Source organism: Crinia signifera, chromosome 6, assembly GCF_055691185.1.
Source record: "Crinia signifera chromosome 6, ASM5569118v1, whole genome shotgun sequence".
In the NCBI taxonomy this organism is placed as follows: Eukaryota; Metazoa; Chordata; class Amphibia; order Anura; family Myobatrachidae; genus Crinia; species Crinia signifera.
The window spans coordinates 149,334,607-149,352,769 of record NC_139222.1 but is presented as its reverse complement, the minus strand read 5'-3'; the positions used below and the strand labels follow the sequence as shown (position 1 = coordinate 149,352,769).

The window sequence follows — 18,163 nt, the reverse complement described above, 5'->3', positions numbered from 1 at the left end:
GTAGCGGGCATTGCATTGCACCCTTACTGTTCATAATGGCTTCTTCAATTCTACAAGTATACATCATATACTGCTAGTAATAAGTAATAACTACATTGCAATGACCAGTTGATTTGGGCTATAACAAATAAAGCTTGTTGAATGGGGAATGTATAAAGTAGAAAGCACAGAGGGTCTAGATCTCGCCCAGAACTAATCTGTACAAGCATCGCATTTATCCAGCTAATCTTTTATGTCTTGAAGAACAAAGAGCTGAAGCCAGAGTGTAATACATGTAATAATTGGAGCGCCTCGGGGCATAGCGGGGCTGGCAGAATGGGCTGAGACACTATTATTGCACTACAAGGATTTTATTGCTGTAAACCAATTATACCTCAATCTCTCGAGCCATAAAATCAAGTCAAAGCCTCGACCTGGACAGTCACAAAAACTAGGACACTTACTAGATGGTCCCATAGCAGTATAAACCCAAGATTAGATTATGTATAGTTCCTATTTACGGTCTATGCCAGTTTTTAATTGTGTTCATTATTAATGATTAGCTAGTGGTATGCAGATGGTAGTACTTAACAATAAGAAGATGAAGGTACATACATCAAGTATTAAGAGATTATATGACTAATGGGATGGCAGTGGACCGGATGCTGAAGACAGAGCTTAAGTCCAGATCCCTACATTCAAAAATATCAGCATTACTTAGTTTACATGTCAGTTATGTCTGAGCTTTTGGGGTGTTGATAAACAGAAGAGTTTTAAAAGATTGCTTTTTCTTAATGACTGGGAATGGGGTAGAGTTGGTATCACAAGTTCACTTTATAGAGAACCCATCTCAAAAAAACAAAATCCTTTGGATATCTTCTATTTAAGATTTCCAAGGTTTGATTGATACTTATCCCTGAAGCCTCAGTCTTCAAATCTACAGAACCTAAGGTGGGAGCGGGGCTGACTGATGGATCTCGGTTGGCAGTGGTTATCTGATCAGCTAAAAGGAGGATGCAAATACATAATGTTTTAATATTATTTCTTCTTTTACCCCCTTTCAAGCTGCAGAGCCGTTTCTCAACTGTTCTTTATCTGAAATGTACTCCCGGCCAGGGTTTAAAGAGATCATGTATTGAAAAGCTTAGGATTCTCTTCTTTTTGGTACATATAGCAAAAGCTCTCACCAGCTCTACAGCTTTGCAGAAAGCCGTTAGAGTAATGGAAGCACTGAACCCTGCCTGATGCGGCCTATGCTGGTCACAAAGCCACCCTCAAATAACACGCTTGCCGCAATGCAATTTAGGGCAGTGAAGATTCTCAGGCAATATTATTGATATTCTGCCAACAGGGAAAGAGTTGAGAAGTTGATAGAATTGATAGTGCCCTCAATAGAAATGGCCATTCAGAGAATATCAAGTTATGCAGCAGTTCCACAATTTAAATTGGTTAAAAATGGCCACATCTTGTTGACTAATACTAGGTTTATACTGTTTTACGTGATCTATCGTAAAAATGCTTCTCCATTATCAATGAATATACTAGCTGGCAGAGGTCAATTTCACTTAGCTTTGCATGAGCAAAAATCAATAATTAAATGTTATGACACAAAAAGACGTGCAAGGTATTCCACATGACGCACTAGGGTATTTGAATGGCTAACAAGGTCTAGGTCAACACCAAAAGGACGACATACACAAGGTTGATATTGACTAAAAAGGTCAACATTGGAAAGATCAACACAGGTTTTTGAGGATTGATTTAATTAATTTGAACTTTTTGCTACTTTACTATTTGTGTGGACTCCAGCGGTAGTGGAGTGAAGCACCTGGCCCGAAGCATGGCAGGCGAATGCGATACACTAATTGGGTTTCCTCATGCTCAGGTGTCAAACTTGACACATAAAAACGTGAAAAACTCATGTCGACCTTTTGCCAATGTCAACCTAATGACTGCCAACCATTGCCTGTGAGCTATACCACACCCACGCACTACTACAGGTATGTTTGTAGAAAAAGGACTCCACTACAAAGCTGTACAAATAATTTTGGCTAATTAAACTCATTATGCTGGGCACCATGAAATATTAAATATTCTAGATCAGTGGTTCCCGTGCTTTTATGAAATTGAGGTGTCCTAGAGTAGAGTAGAAGAAGGTTTTAACGGCAATTCAAGGCCAAAAGATTATTATTGAGAAATTTAGAAAAAAATAATAAAATTAAGTAAATTGCGATTAGATGTCATCCTTATATAGTTATGTCATAGTTTTTCTGCTTTATTGGGGGGGGTTATTGGATACCCACCTTAGTCCCGAGTTGTTTCCTTTTACACATGCAGAAATATCGGGGTGAAGTGCACTCATGTGCAAAAACCAGGGATGTAGCTGCATGTGTGAAAGGGGTATAAGACTTTGACACACCAGTGTACATTAAAACAAACCTAAACTCCTCCTAAATAGGGAAAAAGTGGAACATTTGTATATTTATGTGTATATATGAAATATACAGATACTGGTCTCCATTGTATTTCACTGTACAAAACTATTTAACACAGTGATTAATATATTTTGCACACTCCTAGCACAGAGTCCTATCTTTAGTGTGATCACCATGCAGCAGGTTTATTGTTAGTAACTAGGATAAAATAGGTTAAGGTTGGGTTTATTGACTGAAGCGGGTAAGAAATGGCAAGTCAAGAAGATATTGCTGTACAGGAAAAAGGGAAGGTCTCTGCATGATAATGTATGTAGCACTCACCTGTATATTGGAGCAGTGTTCTTTTTTGGAAGGGTCTTTTGAGGTACCTGGACAAGTAGCATCTTGCTGTATTGGTAAAGAATCCACCTGTCCTTTATAAGTCTCTCCAAAAGTATCCACTTTCTTAGTAAAGCAATTTAGTTCTTGCTGTAGCACCACAAGTCTAGTAAATATGGCACTAATCAGTTTTGAGTCACTTGTTACCTCACTGTTATCAACAGCCTCTGTTAGCAAAAGGTCTCCACAGTCATTATCTGTACAAAGTTTAATACCAGAAAGAAACCCATTTGCATCAGTTGTTAAGACCTCAATGGCTTTACTGATTAATTCCACTTGTGTTCTAATGCCAAAGATACTTTCCAACTCTTTAATCTTTGGTAACCTGGATGGGGAATTGTTACAAGCATCTGGAGATTTAAGAGTTGCCTTCCCTGCACGTTCTTTTGAGTCTGTAGTGTCTGTTTCTCCTCCTATTGGTCCTTCACGCTGTAGAGGTGTTGGAACACACTGTGCTGAATCCCCTGCCTCGGCATCTGTTTCCATTAAGGGTTTTGTGGTTTGACAAGATGCCAGATCATAGCGTTGAAGATTGGAAAGAAGCACCCTATTCTCATATTGAAGTTTTTTTACCTTGCCATTGAGTTCATTGATCTGCATCTTGGCAGTGGTAAGCTCTTCTTGTGAAGGTTCACTGATGACAGAACAGCTGTCTTCTGAGAAGGTTATGTCCAAATCGTGGTCAGACTTATATTTATTTAGTTCGTTCATCAGTAGCTTATTTTGGTCCTCCAACTCTATCATTGATCTCCTAAGAAGGTCAGCTTCTTCTTCCACAAACTGTAGATGTCTTCTAAGCTCCACAAAATTATCTCCCGACTCACCAGGTGGAAAAGCAAATCTGGAATCTTGACCAAGATGTTCTCTGTCAGCATGAACCTTCACCTCATCCATCTCTGCCCTTAAACCCCTATTCTCAACCTCAAGCTCTACTATCCTTCGACTCAAGATGTTGGCTTCCTCTTCAACAAGTTTAAGATGAGATTTCAGCTCTGCTTCTCTGGAATATGGAGAGTTGGCTAGCTCTTCAATGGACAGTGAGCTATCTAGGTCTCCATACAAAGAACTGTATTTCATGAGTTCTTCCTTCATGCTGTCATTTTCCTTGACCAACTTTGACAACTTTTTGCACATTAATGTAGACTCCTCTTTTGCAAAGTGTATTTGGCATTTCAGATCTGCATTGTCCTCCTGGAATTTATAGAAAGTGCAATTTTAATAAAAAGAAAAACAAAAAAGCATGTAAACAAAATACATTTATCCTTATGAGTGTAGCCTACGCATTCCATCTCAAAGAGGAAGTTGCATAAACTAGTATTTTGTCCTTATAAGCAGTTTTTTTAAAATGTACAGACAATATGCTCATTTACTGAATTATAATTAAGCGTTTTAAGCAAACACGATTGGTCGAGTTTTCCATGCCAAACTATCATACAGTATACTTTATTTTTCAGTCATCCGTGATTATTTATTAATATAGTGGTCAATTACTTTATGTAAATATAACAATGGTTTCTGTGAAGTACCATCAATGGCCTTGCATTCACAGTAACATTGCTACTGTATGGAACGTAAAAGAACAATCAACTGCCTATGGCTGTGACCATTTTGTTTTTACATATCACATATACTGTTAACAGTGATAATTAATATTTAGGGGATATTCTACTACTTGTGATCACAGGTATCAGGCTCACGCAGGGCTAGCTAAAGCTTTTCCACAGACTTAAAAATCCCAGGTTTTTGCACGTGATCAGCACCAAACTGGGATTTTTTTCAGTACACATGTTGATAAAGTAGGGATTTGAGAATGGTTTTTAGAAGGTAAAACCCAAGTAACGAGACATGGAAATGGTACTTAACCAGGTTTTTTTGACCCATTTTGCTCGCTTACTGCCCCATCTGCTGCCAACAGCCTACCACCAAAACCGGTGCCCATCCATCGTTGACCCAACCCTCTGCAGCAAGTCTCTGCTGCTGACCTCTTGCTGGTGTCACCCCCACCTTTTTTCCCAGGTTTCCCTTTTCAGTGGAAAAGGAGTAAACCAGGGAAAAACCCAGGAAAAAAGCGCAGTGAAATCAGGGACATTGAACAGAGAATCAAATCAAAATCCCGGTTGTGTGACCCGTGATTTTGGCGGAGGAAAAAAAAATAAAACTGTATACTTAGCCCCGATAAACTGTCATGAGCCGCAGCTTGCTGGGGATTTGTTTCGCCTACCTCAGGCAGGAAAAGCCAAATCTTTTAAAGTAGCCCAGTTTGCTGTGGCTCGGCAGAAACACACAGTTTCACTGAACCTGTGTGTTTTCGTGTGAAAATGTGTATTTTGTCAGGTGATCTAAAAGGATAGCCCGATAAAATAACACTGACAAAACAATCGGGAAAAACTGCCATTTCCCGCTGCCGATATTTAACGGAGCAAAACAGTCCATAAAGTCAGATTCAAAATACAGACCTAGCTGATGCTTGCCTACAAAAAAAACATACAAACATATAAAAGTATTACGGTAAATTTAAAATAGACTCAAAACTTCTGGCCATGGAAGGTTGTCCAACTGTATGTCTTACATGTGTTATTAAACTTTCATATTTTTGGACAATACACAATCAATGCTTAAATTTTTCTACATTAAGATGCAGATATGAAATTGAAGTCTCAGTTATCCTTCTCTATCAGGGCATGTTCTGTTGTCACATAAGCAGTAATTAGGTTATCTACAAAGTGCCATTCTATACATACAAACATGAATCCTGTAATGCCAGGAGGAAATAAGTGAGAACAGTATGATCTTTAAATAAGACACATCAAAGAGATTCTAAAAGACTATATTTGTGTCCGACAGTTCTTTCAACAATGGTCAACAAAAGCCAAAACATTTCACTAACTTTACATTTGCTCCATTACTATTTTTTTTTTTACCCCACTGAAGTATATTTGAACAGGATATTCTGTAGAAACATAAGTATTTGTTTCTGGACAAGATCACAGTTGCGGTTTCTGTACTGGATTCCCCAGGTCATGGTCCAAAGAACATATGGCCCTCAAAACAGATGACCTTCAGGTCTTTCATGTGTTGCTGGCCTGTGTCACCAATATCATTTTAGAACTGGATCCATTTTTATGTACTCTGACATATCAGACCACTGCTTATAGACAGCTTAAGGTGGCAACAATATGAGCAACTGGATAGGGGAACGGGATTCCAGCGCCGAGAATGCCGGTGGTCAGAAGACATAACCCTCCTTTCCTGCAACCTAATCCTAACCTCCCCTTCCGCAGCCTACTCCTAAACCTTGCAGCCTAAATTACCCCTGCGATTTACAGGTGACTTGTCAGCTGTTGGGTTTCCAGCGTCGGACTTCCTCTAACCAGCATGCCAGCTAAATCCCAAGCAGCCCTTCTATTACCTTGTGCATGCTGCTTTCAATGTTAAATATTAAGAGTTATGTTTGTTGTAAATGGGAACAGTCTGATCCCATTTCACTTTAAATGGAAGCAGTCAATGTTCAGCTAGCTGCTCCAACATGTCTCTGTGCCAGATATTTAGAATTAGCATTGATTCCAAGCCAGTGACAGCTAAGTCCCTATGTCTTTCCACCAATGTGGCTGAAAGAATCTGTATACAGCACTGCACAAAACTTGGTGGGATTTTTTGGTATAAAAAGGTGGTACTTGTGAGTTATCCGGGCTGCCGATTTTGTCCTTAAGTTTGGTTAACTTAAGGACACCCGACCGACGCGATGCCCACGATTTAGCTCCAAATCGGGGGCATCGCGTCGGTCGTGGCCGTTATAAGGGGCCGCGACGCGATGCCCCCGATTTCCCATAGACAGTAATGTTAAAAGACACGATATCGGGGGCATCGCGTCGGTCGTGGCCGTTATAAGGGGCCGCGACGCGATGCCCACGATTTCCCATAGACAGTAATGTTAAAAGACGCGATGGACCCGATTTCCCATAGACAGCAATGTTAAAATAAAATTACAATGTGAAATTGGGCAATATGTTTTTAAAAAAAATGTTTCATGGCCCCCCACCACCGTTAACGCCACCCCGCTATTGACGCCAACCCGAAGCGTGGCGAGCGCAGCGAGCCCGCGAGGGGCGGCGGTACGCGTCCTCCGACCTTTTCATGCCCTACTATCCACTAGGGCGTGGAGTGAGAATAGAATAGTGTGGCGAGCGCAGCGAGCCACCGAGCCCGAAGCGTGGCGAGCGCAGCGAGCCCCGCGAGGGGACGCGGACACCTGTGAAGCCCGCAAGGGCACGCGGATACCTGTGAAGGTGTCCGCGTCCCCTCGCCACGCTTCGGGCTCGGTGGCTCGCTGCGCTCGCCACACTATTCTATTCTCACTCCACGCCCTAGTGGATAGTAGGGCATGAAAAGGTCGGAGGACGCGTACCGCCGCCCCTCGCGGGCTCGCTGCGCTCGCCACGCTTCGGGTTGGCGTCAATAGCGGGGTGGCATTAACGGTGGTGGGGGGCCATGAAACATTTATTTTAAAAACATATTGGCCAATTTCACATTGTAATTTTATTTCAACATTGCTGTCTATGGGAAATCGGGTCCATCGCGTCTTTTAACATTACTGTCTATGGGAAATCTTGTCGGAAATCGGGTCCATCGCGTCTTTTAACATTACTGTCTATGGGAAATCGTGGGCATCGCGTCGCGGCTCCTTATAACGGCCACGACCGACGCGATGCCCCCGATTTCGGGCGCGATGAAAAAAATCGGCAGCCCGGATAACTCACAAGTACCAAAAAGGTTATACAATACGGATAGTGATATTGATGACATGACTTCATTTTCTTTTTACCAATAAAAAGCTTTATAGAACCTACAGATTATACACAGTATATGTATTGAAAATCCTATTCTCATCTGGGCCATGTACAACGGTGTATACAACCCATCATAGCTTCTATACAGAGTACAGCCACAGCATAGATAAAATTAGTTTTATGTATTTAAAACCACTAACTTCACATGTACGAAAAAGACTCGGCTCTAGGGTGTATTTACACAACTATCTTCATTATTGGTACTTATGAATACATGTAATGAGTGAATAATTTATTAAAAAGATATCGATTCCACAAAGAACAAACACTTCTCTTTATGCATGTGGAAGATGGGAGCATGTCTCGGATTACTTCAGACGTGAAATTACTGTGTGTCTTCATGAGATCATAAATGCAGGAAATCCTCATTAGCGGCAAGAGAAAATATTGCATGGAGAAATTCAAGAATACGACCAACAACATTGCATTGTGTTCTTAGGTTTCAAAGTAGTGAACAGTAGAAGGAAGATGCAAAGCAGTGGCCTTTTGTACCGACTTGTACAAATATTATGACCGCATCATGCTAACATACTGACTGCAGTTCTGTGAGCTACACACAGTTTCCTCTCTGTCACCATTCTGTAATACCCCTACAGAGCACAGAATAGCATTTGTCTGTGTTCCCCCTGCCCCCCAGAAAATTAATTCGCTCTCAGATGCCTTCACACTGTAATCAAGAGAACATTTTCAATGCCTGCTTTATTTTTTCCTTAATGAAGGCAGCAGCTTTAATCAAAGCACTATTGAAATGTAGATTTTAACGCAGGAGTGGAATACTAATGCTCTTGCATAAATGAGCATATTCAAACATAAAAGTAGAAATCCTGAACTGTAAAAGTAGATAGAAAAAACACCAGAAAACTGAAAAAAAGAAAAAAAGGAAAGTTCCACAGCATTTTGCCTCTTAATTAAGGTTTGAATAATGTAGCGGAACATTAACCAAAATCCAGCAGTTTGTAGAATCAGTGGAGAACTGCATGAACATTATTTTTTTTACTTGTTTTGGAAGAAAGATAGCGTTCAAACTCCCTTCGCCCATACACTGGGACTTGATAAAAACCTGGCTCAGAATGGGTGGGGAGGCAAGGTCCCTCCAAACATGAGGGAAGGGGCTGGAGAGGCTCTGCTATAACCTGCTGCTGTGTCCACTGTTACTGCCGGCTGTGCAAGTCTGGCAGGCAGTGGCGTCAGCAGTGTGAAGAGTGGCGTCGTCTCGTTGCTGGCTGCTGACTGTGCTGCTGCAGGATTCTTGTAGTGTTTAGGCAGTGGCCGATTTAAGGGGGGGGGGCGAACGGTGCGGTCGCCCCCCCTAGGCAAATGCTATCCTGATAGCTGAGGATCCCCTTTTTCCAGGGATACCAGAATTTTGAAAATCGGCCCTGGGGAACTGGAGATATCCAACTTCAAAGCAGCAGTCCACATCCAACCTGTTAATTGCAATTCCCAGTCATATTTCTCAGGTTCTCTCTGACTTAGCGTTTTTCTGAGAGTATATGCCAAAAGCTGGGACTCTTCCCTTTCTGTGGACACTAGTGACTTGTCTTTATCTTGCCCAGAACCAGAGATATCAGCCTTCCAGCCACCGGTCCCTGCTCCAACTCCAAACGTCTGGTGTACAGTTTTATATTTTTGTCAATGGATTGCTCTGGCTAAGTCCTGATCTCTGATCCCCAAGTCCCCAGCACCTCCTGAAAGGTGGGACTCTAGGTTTTTATACTATTGAAGGCTAAGAAATATATTTCCAGATAATGGCGATATCTGCAGTCAAACAAGCTGCCCTTCAACCGGAAAATGGCGAATATTAAGCCCACTCCATTATCCAACCCTCCCCTGCTTATAAAACACCCCCTACCTCCCTGGAAGTCATTCAGCTCAGTGCCCCCTTCCACACGTTAGTGTTCACCCTCCCACCACCTGTGCAGTAAAGGAGTAATTAGCAGAAGTTACTGCTCCAGGTCCTACATGTTGAGTGGAAGATAGAGCACCCCCTGCCACCCGTGGGACATCAAAGCTGCTGCTGATAGCACCCCCCACCCCTAGGAGGGGAAAATAGGTAAGGGCCTCAGTGCATTGCTTTACCCAGGGGCCCACACTGCTGTTAAGACGCCCTGGGCGAGGGGTATACTCCTCCCTGCACCCGCACCTACTAAGTAACGATTGTAGTGATGATGGGGAGGTGATGACGCCGCCTCGCTCACCCAGTACCTGATATAGCTGAGCTTTCTGTCCCCATCCTGCTGTCCTATTGCTGGTGGGCTGTAAATTAGGTGGTTTGCCACCGTGATTGCTCACAGACAGTGTGGGGTGGGCTGTGTCTGCAGCACGTTGGGTGTGTGCCTGGTTTCAGGATGCCGATGAAGTCACCTGATGAGCGGGAGCAGCCACAGCCTGGAGCTCCCTTGTGTGTGCACTGTCCGGCTGCTGGTGTGTCCGGCTGCACATACAGTGTGTTTGTATGTGTGATATACTATGTACGTATTTCGGGTGAGCTGTGTGATGTGAAATGTACATGTGTTTTTGTGGTGTGCTATCTATATGTGTGCAATGCAGACCCCCCGTGCAGGGGTTTTTCTTTAACATTTATTATTGTTTTTTTTCCCATTATTATTATTATTTGGGGGGGTTATTTGCAGTCTTACAATGGGAGGAGTCAGGAATGGGAAGGGGAGGGGTCAGGACTGGAGGGGGAGGGTCAAGTTTAAACAGTAAACCGCTCCCCCTAGAAGAGAAGTCTAGATCTGCCACTGTGTTTAGGAGATGGAGCCCTAAACAGCATCAAGCCACAGAAGCAGGATGTGGAGGCTCCAAAGCAGTACCTGGCATAATGTGTAGAGGAGACTCTACCTGGCATAATGTGTGTTATGGGCTCTTCCAGGAAAAATGTGTACAATCGGCCTGACAAAGTGTGTGTTTGTGTGTCTTTTCGATCCCAGCAGGGAAACAAATAGCAGAAGGCACTCTTGACATTTTGCAATGCTGCACGGCGGCAGTGTAGAAAACAAAAAGGTAGACAAGACACAAGTCCAGTGCATACAACACATATACATACATATATATATATATATATATATATACATATACATATATACACACACACACACACACACACACACACACACACACACACACACACTCGGACCAGCACTCTCCTCGACACACCATACCACTAAGTCTTACCTGAGGAAATTGCTTCTTTTCCACCTTTCCAGATCTTCTCTTTTTTAAAGAGTTCTGTAATTACAATAAAAGACAAGATGGCAGTTCTTGAGATACATAGGCTACTATTATATATATATATATATATTCACATTTACTGAACACCAGATGCAGGCAAAGAGTTGTACAGATGCTGAAAATGGTGGAAGTCTCAGTCCAAAGACTTTTTAGGCACATTTAAATAAAGCTGCAGATGGGTGGCAGGTAGTAGATGTGGCTGCATCCACCACTGTATCTGCCCCAATATGTGCTCTGAATAGTGTTGTAAGTGCTTACCAAACAGAGTCGGTTATTACAGTATGTGCTAATTTCTCTTAAAATACTTTTATCCAACTTGTTTTCATTACAGCTGAAAACACAAAAAAAGCTTGTATAGTAAACTATAAAAGAATACATCAATATAAAATCCTGATGTAATACAATATATGTTTTTGTGTGAATGTGTTTTATGGTGTTATTTTGCATTCAGTGTCCCCTCTCGCACTACGATATCTAATAAATTAAAAAATCCATTTGACAAGAACATTATTATTTGGGTGGAAAATAGGTTTTAAGGGATTTGCCAATTTAGCTTGCAAACATGCATAAGAATATGGTTGTTTTTGGCTTTTTCTTTTTAAAATATACAAGCTGCAATCTGAGAAAATAGCACTGACTAATTAACACATTGAGAGGTGCTAGAAACCTAATTATTCAGCCATCCACTTATATATACACTCTTTTTCAGAACAAATACAGAAGGAACCAAACACCTAAAAAACCATATGTATGAAAGATAAAGTGTGTATATTGTATATTATAATATAAAGTATACAAAATATATTATATATACACACACACATATTGAAATGCTCAGTTTATACACACCCACACAGTGCAGATGCAGAAATTGGCCTCATTGCAGTCCCTCATAAGTAAGCATATATTACTTGACTAGTTACTAAGAACAAGATAACAGTAAATATCAGCACCGGCTAGGGTGAACAACTCATCCCTTTAATCCGGCAGACATATTAATTACACAGGTTCTGTGGTTGGCTTTCACCTGGTTTTAAACTGCCACACCTCAAGACTCTATTTCACCTGGTTTTAAACTGCCACAGAACCTGTGTAATTAATATGTGTCCCGGATTAAAGGGATGAGTTGGTCACCCTAGCACCGGCGGCTGTGTGTGCCTGAATGGTGCAACACTTGAATTGCCTCACCGGGCCCCATTAAGTAACCACCAGCGTGCACAACACTTAAATTCCCCCATGGAGGTGAGGAGCAGTGTTAGCTTTTTATTATATAAGACGTTTACAGAGACCTTGTACTACTACTACTTATATTTTTCCACTTTTGCTGTTAAATGTAGGAGAACAGCCAGTAATGAATGTCACACTGAGGCAGTAGTTCATCGCTTATTGAATTGTGGTGACCACAGAAAAACACTGAGGCCACACTTTATGCACAGGGCCCAGACACAGCAGAAAACAGGAGCTCTCATTGGCAGAGATGCTGGCTGCCTCTCCCCTGCTGAATGGGTTCAGTGATCACTATAGCTGTAATATACGACTATGCAAGAATATTTTGCATTGAGGGTATGGGAATTGGTTATAGAATAACATTATTGAAAATTGTGTATATGCCTGGCATCTTTACATTTATTAAAAATGTATATTACATTAGCACCAGCATATTTACATTTCCCATGTAGTACCAGAAGAGAGCTATGTCTGCATGTGGCTACAAAATCAATGTTTCCTGACAACCAATGCTGCCAAGACTTCCCATGACACACACATATTCCCCAGACCACAAGGCTGTAGGAGGTAGTTAGCTCTGTGGCATTACATGGTGTACTTGAGGGTACGCTACAGTAGCTCTGCCAGAATGGCTTTATATGTACTAGAAAGAATGTATTCGTTCCTTTAGGATGCTAAAAATATTTCTGGAGAGTTTCAGCTCACATTCCATGTTGCTAAAGCAGACAAAGTATAGTAGTCTGTAATGTTTGCAGCAGACTTCTTGTTTTCTCAGTTTGCCTGTCTACATACCATATGTAAGATATGTAAGAACAGCTCATGAGGATGTGGCTACTGCACGTAGAGATTATGGGAGAAAGGCAGGATTACCTCATTCTCTACAGTGCTCAAACCTGGTCTCTATTTAGGCTAGAAGGGGAAAACTCCCTGTACAATACTAGTGTATAGATAATACAGCCACAATACACAGTGTCCTGCTGTTACATAAGGGATGCAGTCAGCAGGTTGACTCTAATAAATCAACCAATATTGGTCAACAGGCCATGGGTCAACACATGAAAACAGTCGACAACTTTTCAAAAAGGGTGTTTTTTCTAGGGATGTGCAGATCTGGATTTACCCGGATCACAAAATGGGATCTTACTAGCTATCAGCTGTCACATGTATACGCTCCAAAATACACAACAGCCGGATAGCCAATAAGATCCCGGTAAATCCGGATCTGCACATCCCTAGATTTTTCATACTTTAACATCCAAGTGGACATAGAGTTGGATTATAATGTGTCTGAAGCACAGCGAGCAGGTGCAGTACCCTTATATGGTGTCCATGTAGACCTGTTTCATGTCAACCTTTTCCATTATTATCATAATTTTATTTATAGAGGCGCCACAAGTGTTTGGCAGCGCCGTACAAAAGAACAGAACAGGGAGACATTACATTGAATAAGTAACAAACATAGAGTACAGGTAAAAAGCACCACAGTTCAACACACATTACAGCTTAAATATAAGTAGTGAGGACTCAATCAACATACTACTAGAGGCTTGTAGCCAATGATGGAGATGAGTATGTAGACAAAGATGGTCACTGAGTATGGGAGAGCTCTGAGTGAAATGTGAAGAGAAGAGGGCTTTCACCACAGGAGGGAAGAGGGCCCTGCTCTGAGGAGCTTACAATCTAGTAGGAAGGGGAGACAGACATATTACATGAGGTGCAAGCAAGTGGGTGGTGGCTAGATAGCAGGATGTAAACAGGCAAGGGGTCGGAGAACCAGCCTCAGGACTAGTTTATGCAGCTATGTCGAGCTATTGCTTGTGCCAACCTTTTTCACGTAGTGACCTATGGCCTTTCCACTAATAGTGGTCAACCTATTAACGGTGGAACCTATGACCCATAGCAGTCACAAAGTATCCTTTGGGAAAATATATTTGGAGAAAAGCCAGGAAGTCCGCTCTGTTCCCACAATGCCAGTGCTAAGGATGGAGCAGGTCAAATGACCTTCACAGGATGTTTCCAGAACTGCCAAATCTCACATGCAGGAAAAGAAACATAAGCTCTCATCCCATTGTAAATATATCACAGTTCTTGCTTTGTGAAGGGGGTTTGAAATGAAATACCGGCCAAATGATACAGGTAATATATAATCTGCCACATCAGCAACCTATGTTAACATAATAAAAAGGATTCAGAATATTTCTCTGTTACACAGATCACACAATGCTCCCGGTGGAAGAGCCACACTACCAAACTACCCTTTCAGCTGCTACCTTCTGATCAGCAGGTACAGCATTTTGGAATCATAGGAATAAAGATGGACAGAGGGAGATGGGAAATGGAGAGGTGGTGCATTTTAGCAATTACAGACTGTAAACATTTCATATTATTACGAAGATTTTCCACATCCTGTTTATAAATAGAAATGTGAAAGAAACTGCAATAATAGGACATGTGTCATGTATTGTATATACAAATGTAGGATTAAGAGGCAGTGTAAAGGTACTTCTCACAGAACTGGCTGCTGATATGTACATCTCCAGTGGCTGAATTCCCCCATATAACGCTGCTCATTTAGGGATTAATGCCTTACATTTCTGCCACTAGGAAAACCTGGCCAGTATATAACTTAATTGCAGTCTACAGCAAATACCTCAAATTATTAATATGGTGGGTAAAGGGCGCCATATAAATAAAGCATAATAATAAAGCTTCTAAATGCAGATGTAGATAGCGGTAGCTTTATAGTGTACAATGAATAATAAACATTTATTGAACCATAATTTGAATACCAACCCAAGTTAAAGTGCATGTATATGTTCATTTAAAGCACAAAAGATGAAGGTAGCAGGGCTAAAAACAATTAATGAGGAAATTGGATGATCTTTATAATAATATTGATTTAATATAAACATGTATTTAAGAAACAATACAGACACACAGAAGCTTCTGTTTAAAAAAGGGGTTGATACACAACACTATAAAATGAATGTGTTAAAATGCCCTTATGCCATACTATAACAATAATAGAGGAGAGTCCGTTCTGATTATGCCCAGGGTATTTAAACTGGAAGTATAGTTTTTTTTTAAATTTCATTTTTATTTGATTTTGCAAAATTGACAAACTTATCATACAATAATACATAACATCGGACATTACATTACATCACTCTCAAATACAAATACATTCCACTATCAGTGCGTTGGTTGCCTTTTGTGTCTTTATCTCTTAATTTTCATTCGTTCTGATTATGCCCAGGGTATTTAAACTGGAAGTATAGTTACCACTCCTTATTGGGTAGATAAATAGGTGGTCTGTACCGAAATCCACTGGAATTGATTTTGAGGACAGTTTGGTGAGTACCACAAAATCCTGATGGTTACCGTTTATTTGGAAGGAGTGGTCATCCAAAGAGTCTTTTGGGTACCCCAATGGTGCAATGTAGGTGTAAATTGAGGTGTAATCCTCTGCTATGCTGGTTCGGACTTCAATCCAGGATTCTTTAAAAGTGGCAAGATGGGCAACAGCACTCCTGACACATTTCGCTGCGTCTAGCAGCTTTCTCAAAGATACCCAAAAGACTCTCTGGACGACCACTCCTTCCAAATAAACGGTAACCATCAGGATATTTGTGGTACTTACCAAACTGTCCTCAAAATTCCAGTGGATTTCGGTAATTTGTGCCATCTGGGGCCGACCACTTGGACTCAAGGACAATACAGACCACCAATTTATCTGCCCAATAAGGAGCGGTAACTATACTTCCAGTTTAAATACCCTGGGCCTAATAGGAACAGACTCTCCTCTATTGTTGCTATAGTATGGCATAAGGGCATTTGAACACATTCATTTTAGAGTGTTGTGTATGAACCCTTTTTTTAAACAGAAGCTTCTGTGTGTTGTTATATTGTTTCTTAAATATATGTTTACATTAAATCAATAATATTGGTAAAGATCATCCAGTTTCCTCATTAATTGTTTTTAGCGCTGCCATCTTCCTCTTTTTTGCTTTATTACATACACAGGAGTAACTACCCTGTTTTCAGCAGCTGCTGAGATACCACCCCTGCCAAGCGCCCCCTTGAGACCCCCTATATTCTAGGTGGGCTCCCAAGTTGTTTTCTTTATATGTTCTTTTAAGTAGATGTACAGACACTTACATGTGATGTCATAATCGAGGATAGGTGATATATCTGGTCAATCCGCTGACCTATCCAATGATTGGCCAGTATATATACACTTACCAATCTCCTCAATGTATCCTTCCTGATGTAAAAAATGGGCGGGCCTTTAAATGTGCCCACCCAGTTGAAATCTCATTCACCAGCGGTCCCTTTAGCAAGTGTATGGGCAGTCTACGGACCACCCATACACTCAGCCAGATGTGCCAATATATATTAGAGAGAGATAGCGATAGATAGATAGATAGATAGGATGTAGCTATCCATCTGGTATCAGCTGTGCTGCAGGGCCGAAGCGATAGGACTGAATGACGATGTTCACAGACACTCCAAAAGATATACAACAGGTTCAATGGAATGGAAGATCGATCTATTAGTGTGTACCCAGCATAAGAGTCTGAAATCCATGCAGTGTCCTGCTGTCATCACTTTCAAGGTGCATCCTTAAGTAGGATTATAAAGCACAACATACTCCCTACCACATTCTGTAGAGAAAAAGATTAAGGCTTGAACTGGTGGCAGTTACTTGGCAACTTTCCCTATCTTTGTAAAAGGTACACTTTGTAGTACATATCCCAATCCACTTTAGCAAGCTGGGGCAATCGTGGAAAATGGGAATTCCCTCCGAGTTACAGCAGCTTGTCTACTCATTGTCATACAAGGTGACATACACAGTCATACGAAGCAGAGATTTACATCTGTGAATTGAGAAAACAGCATGCGTCTGTAATAGAACACACTAATACTAAGAAAGCAATATCCCCAATACAACAGACACGGAGCAGGCTATTCTTTATCTGTGAAATCCCACAATGCCACCATCTGCTCATCACAGCACACACCACAAGGCATCTCTCTGGGCCAAAAGGCCGCCGACTTCATGATCTCTATACCTCCAGCTGCCTTCCACGCGTCCCCCAAATGTGTTAGACTGATACAATGAAAGGGTCAGGACAAAGAAGCATAATCAAATACATAGCTGTTTAATCCTCATCGCAGTGGGTAAATTAAACTCCAGCTTTCTAAAAAGTGGGTTCATTTCTGGAAATTAAATGATCTTGAGGCAATAGTATAGGAGCATGCATAAACTATGTACACGTTCTCACAGACTAAACCTCAATACGCCATGTTGCGCGATATGCCTTCTGCGGTGAGCTGCATATATTTATCCTGTAAATGTATATCTTAATAGCAATGCAGTGTGAAAAACATGCCTCACAAGGCTGCACGGATATACAACACTTCTGAAGCAGTTCTGATGCACTGTAATAAAGATATACATTTGCATGAAAAAGGGAGGAGAAGTGATAAAGTGCCTGGTACTTTATCACCGGCCAATCAGCTCCTGACTGTTACGTTACAGGCTGGGTTTAAAATGGGACAGTTAGGATCTGATTGGCCGGTGATAAAGTACAAGGCACTTTACCACTTCTCCTCCCTTATCACTGCTTCATATATATACCCCTCAATGTCACACACCCCCCCCCCCCCCCCAAACACTCCCTCCCTGCAGCCTAACCATGGGCCTAAGTCAGACATGATAGCAGCGGATGATTTAGCAGACCCAAGGATCAGATAGCCGAACGGTAAGAGTGAAAACCCACCCCGTGCAAGTCTGCAAATGGCTTGCCAAAATCAAGCAGATCGGTGCATAGCTGCAAATCCATCTAATGGTTTTTCCAGCACCTGCAGTCTCTACGTAGCCAAGAACCTACTCTGCCTGTGCGGTGGATACAGGCTAAACAGGGCCGGGGTGACGTCACACGGAGTCTTCCTGTCAATCAACTTGCAATCAGAAAAGACACTGGATTACTTCACTGAATGGCCTCACACATACATGATATTATCTGTACGCATGTGCAGTCGTTTGATACATTTTGCCAG

At 41.5% G+C, this 18,163-nt stretch overlaps 1 protein-coding gene across 3 annotated transcripts in view; it reads right to left on the bottom strand.

Moving 5' to 3' along the window:
* MTCL2 (microtubule crosslinking factor 2) overlaps window positions 1–18,163 on the bottom strand; it is a 112,237-nt gene that overhangs the window by 44,079 nt on the left and 49,995 nt on the right. For all 3 annotated transcript variants that reach the window (XM_083147597.1, XM_083147598.1, XM_083147595.1), the window contains exons 4-5: window positions 10,817–10,870; window positions 2,736–3,983 (exon numbers count right to left, since the gene is read on the bottom strand). In XM_083147597.1, coding sequence (XP_083003723.1) covers window positions 2,736–3,983; window positions 10,817–10,870 — 1,302 coding nt within the window. The remainder of the gene's footprint in view (window positions 1–2,735; window positions 3,984–10,816; window positions 10,871–18,163) is intronic.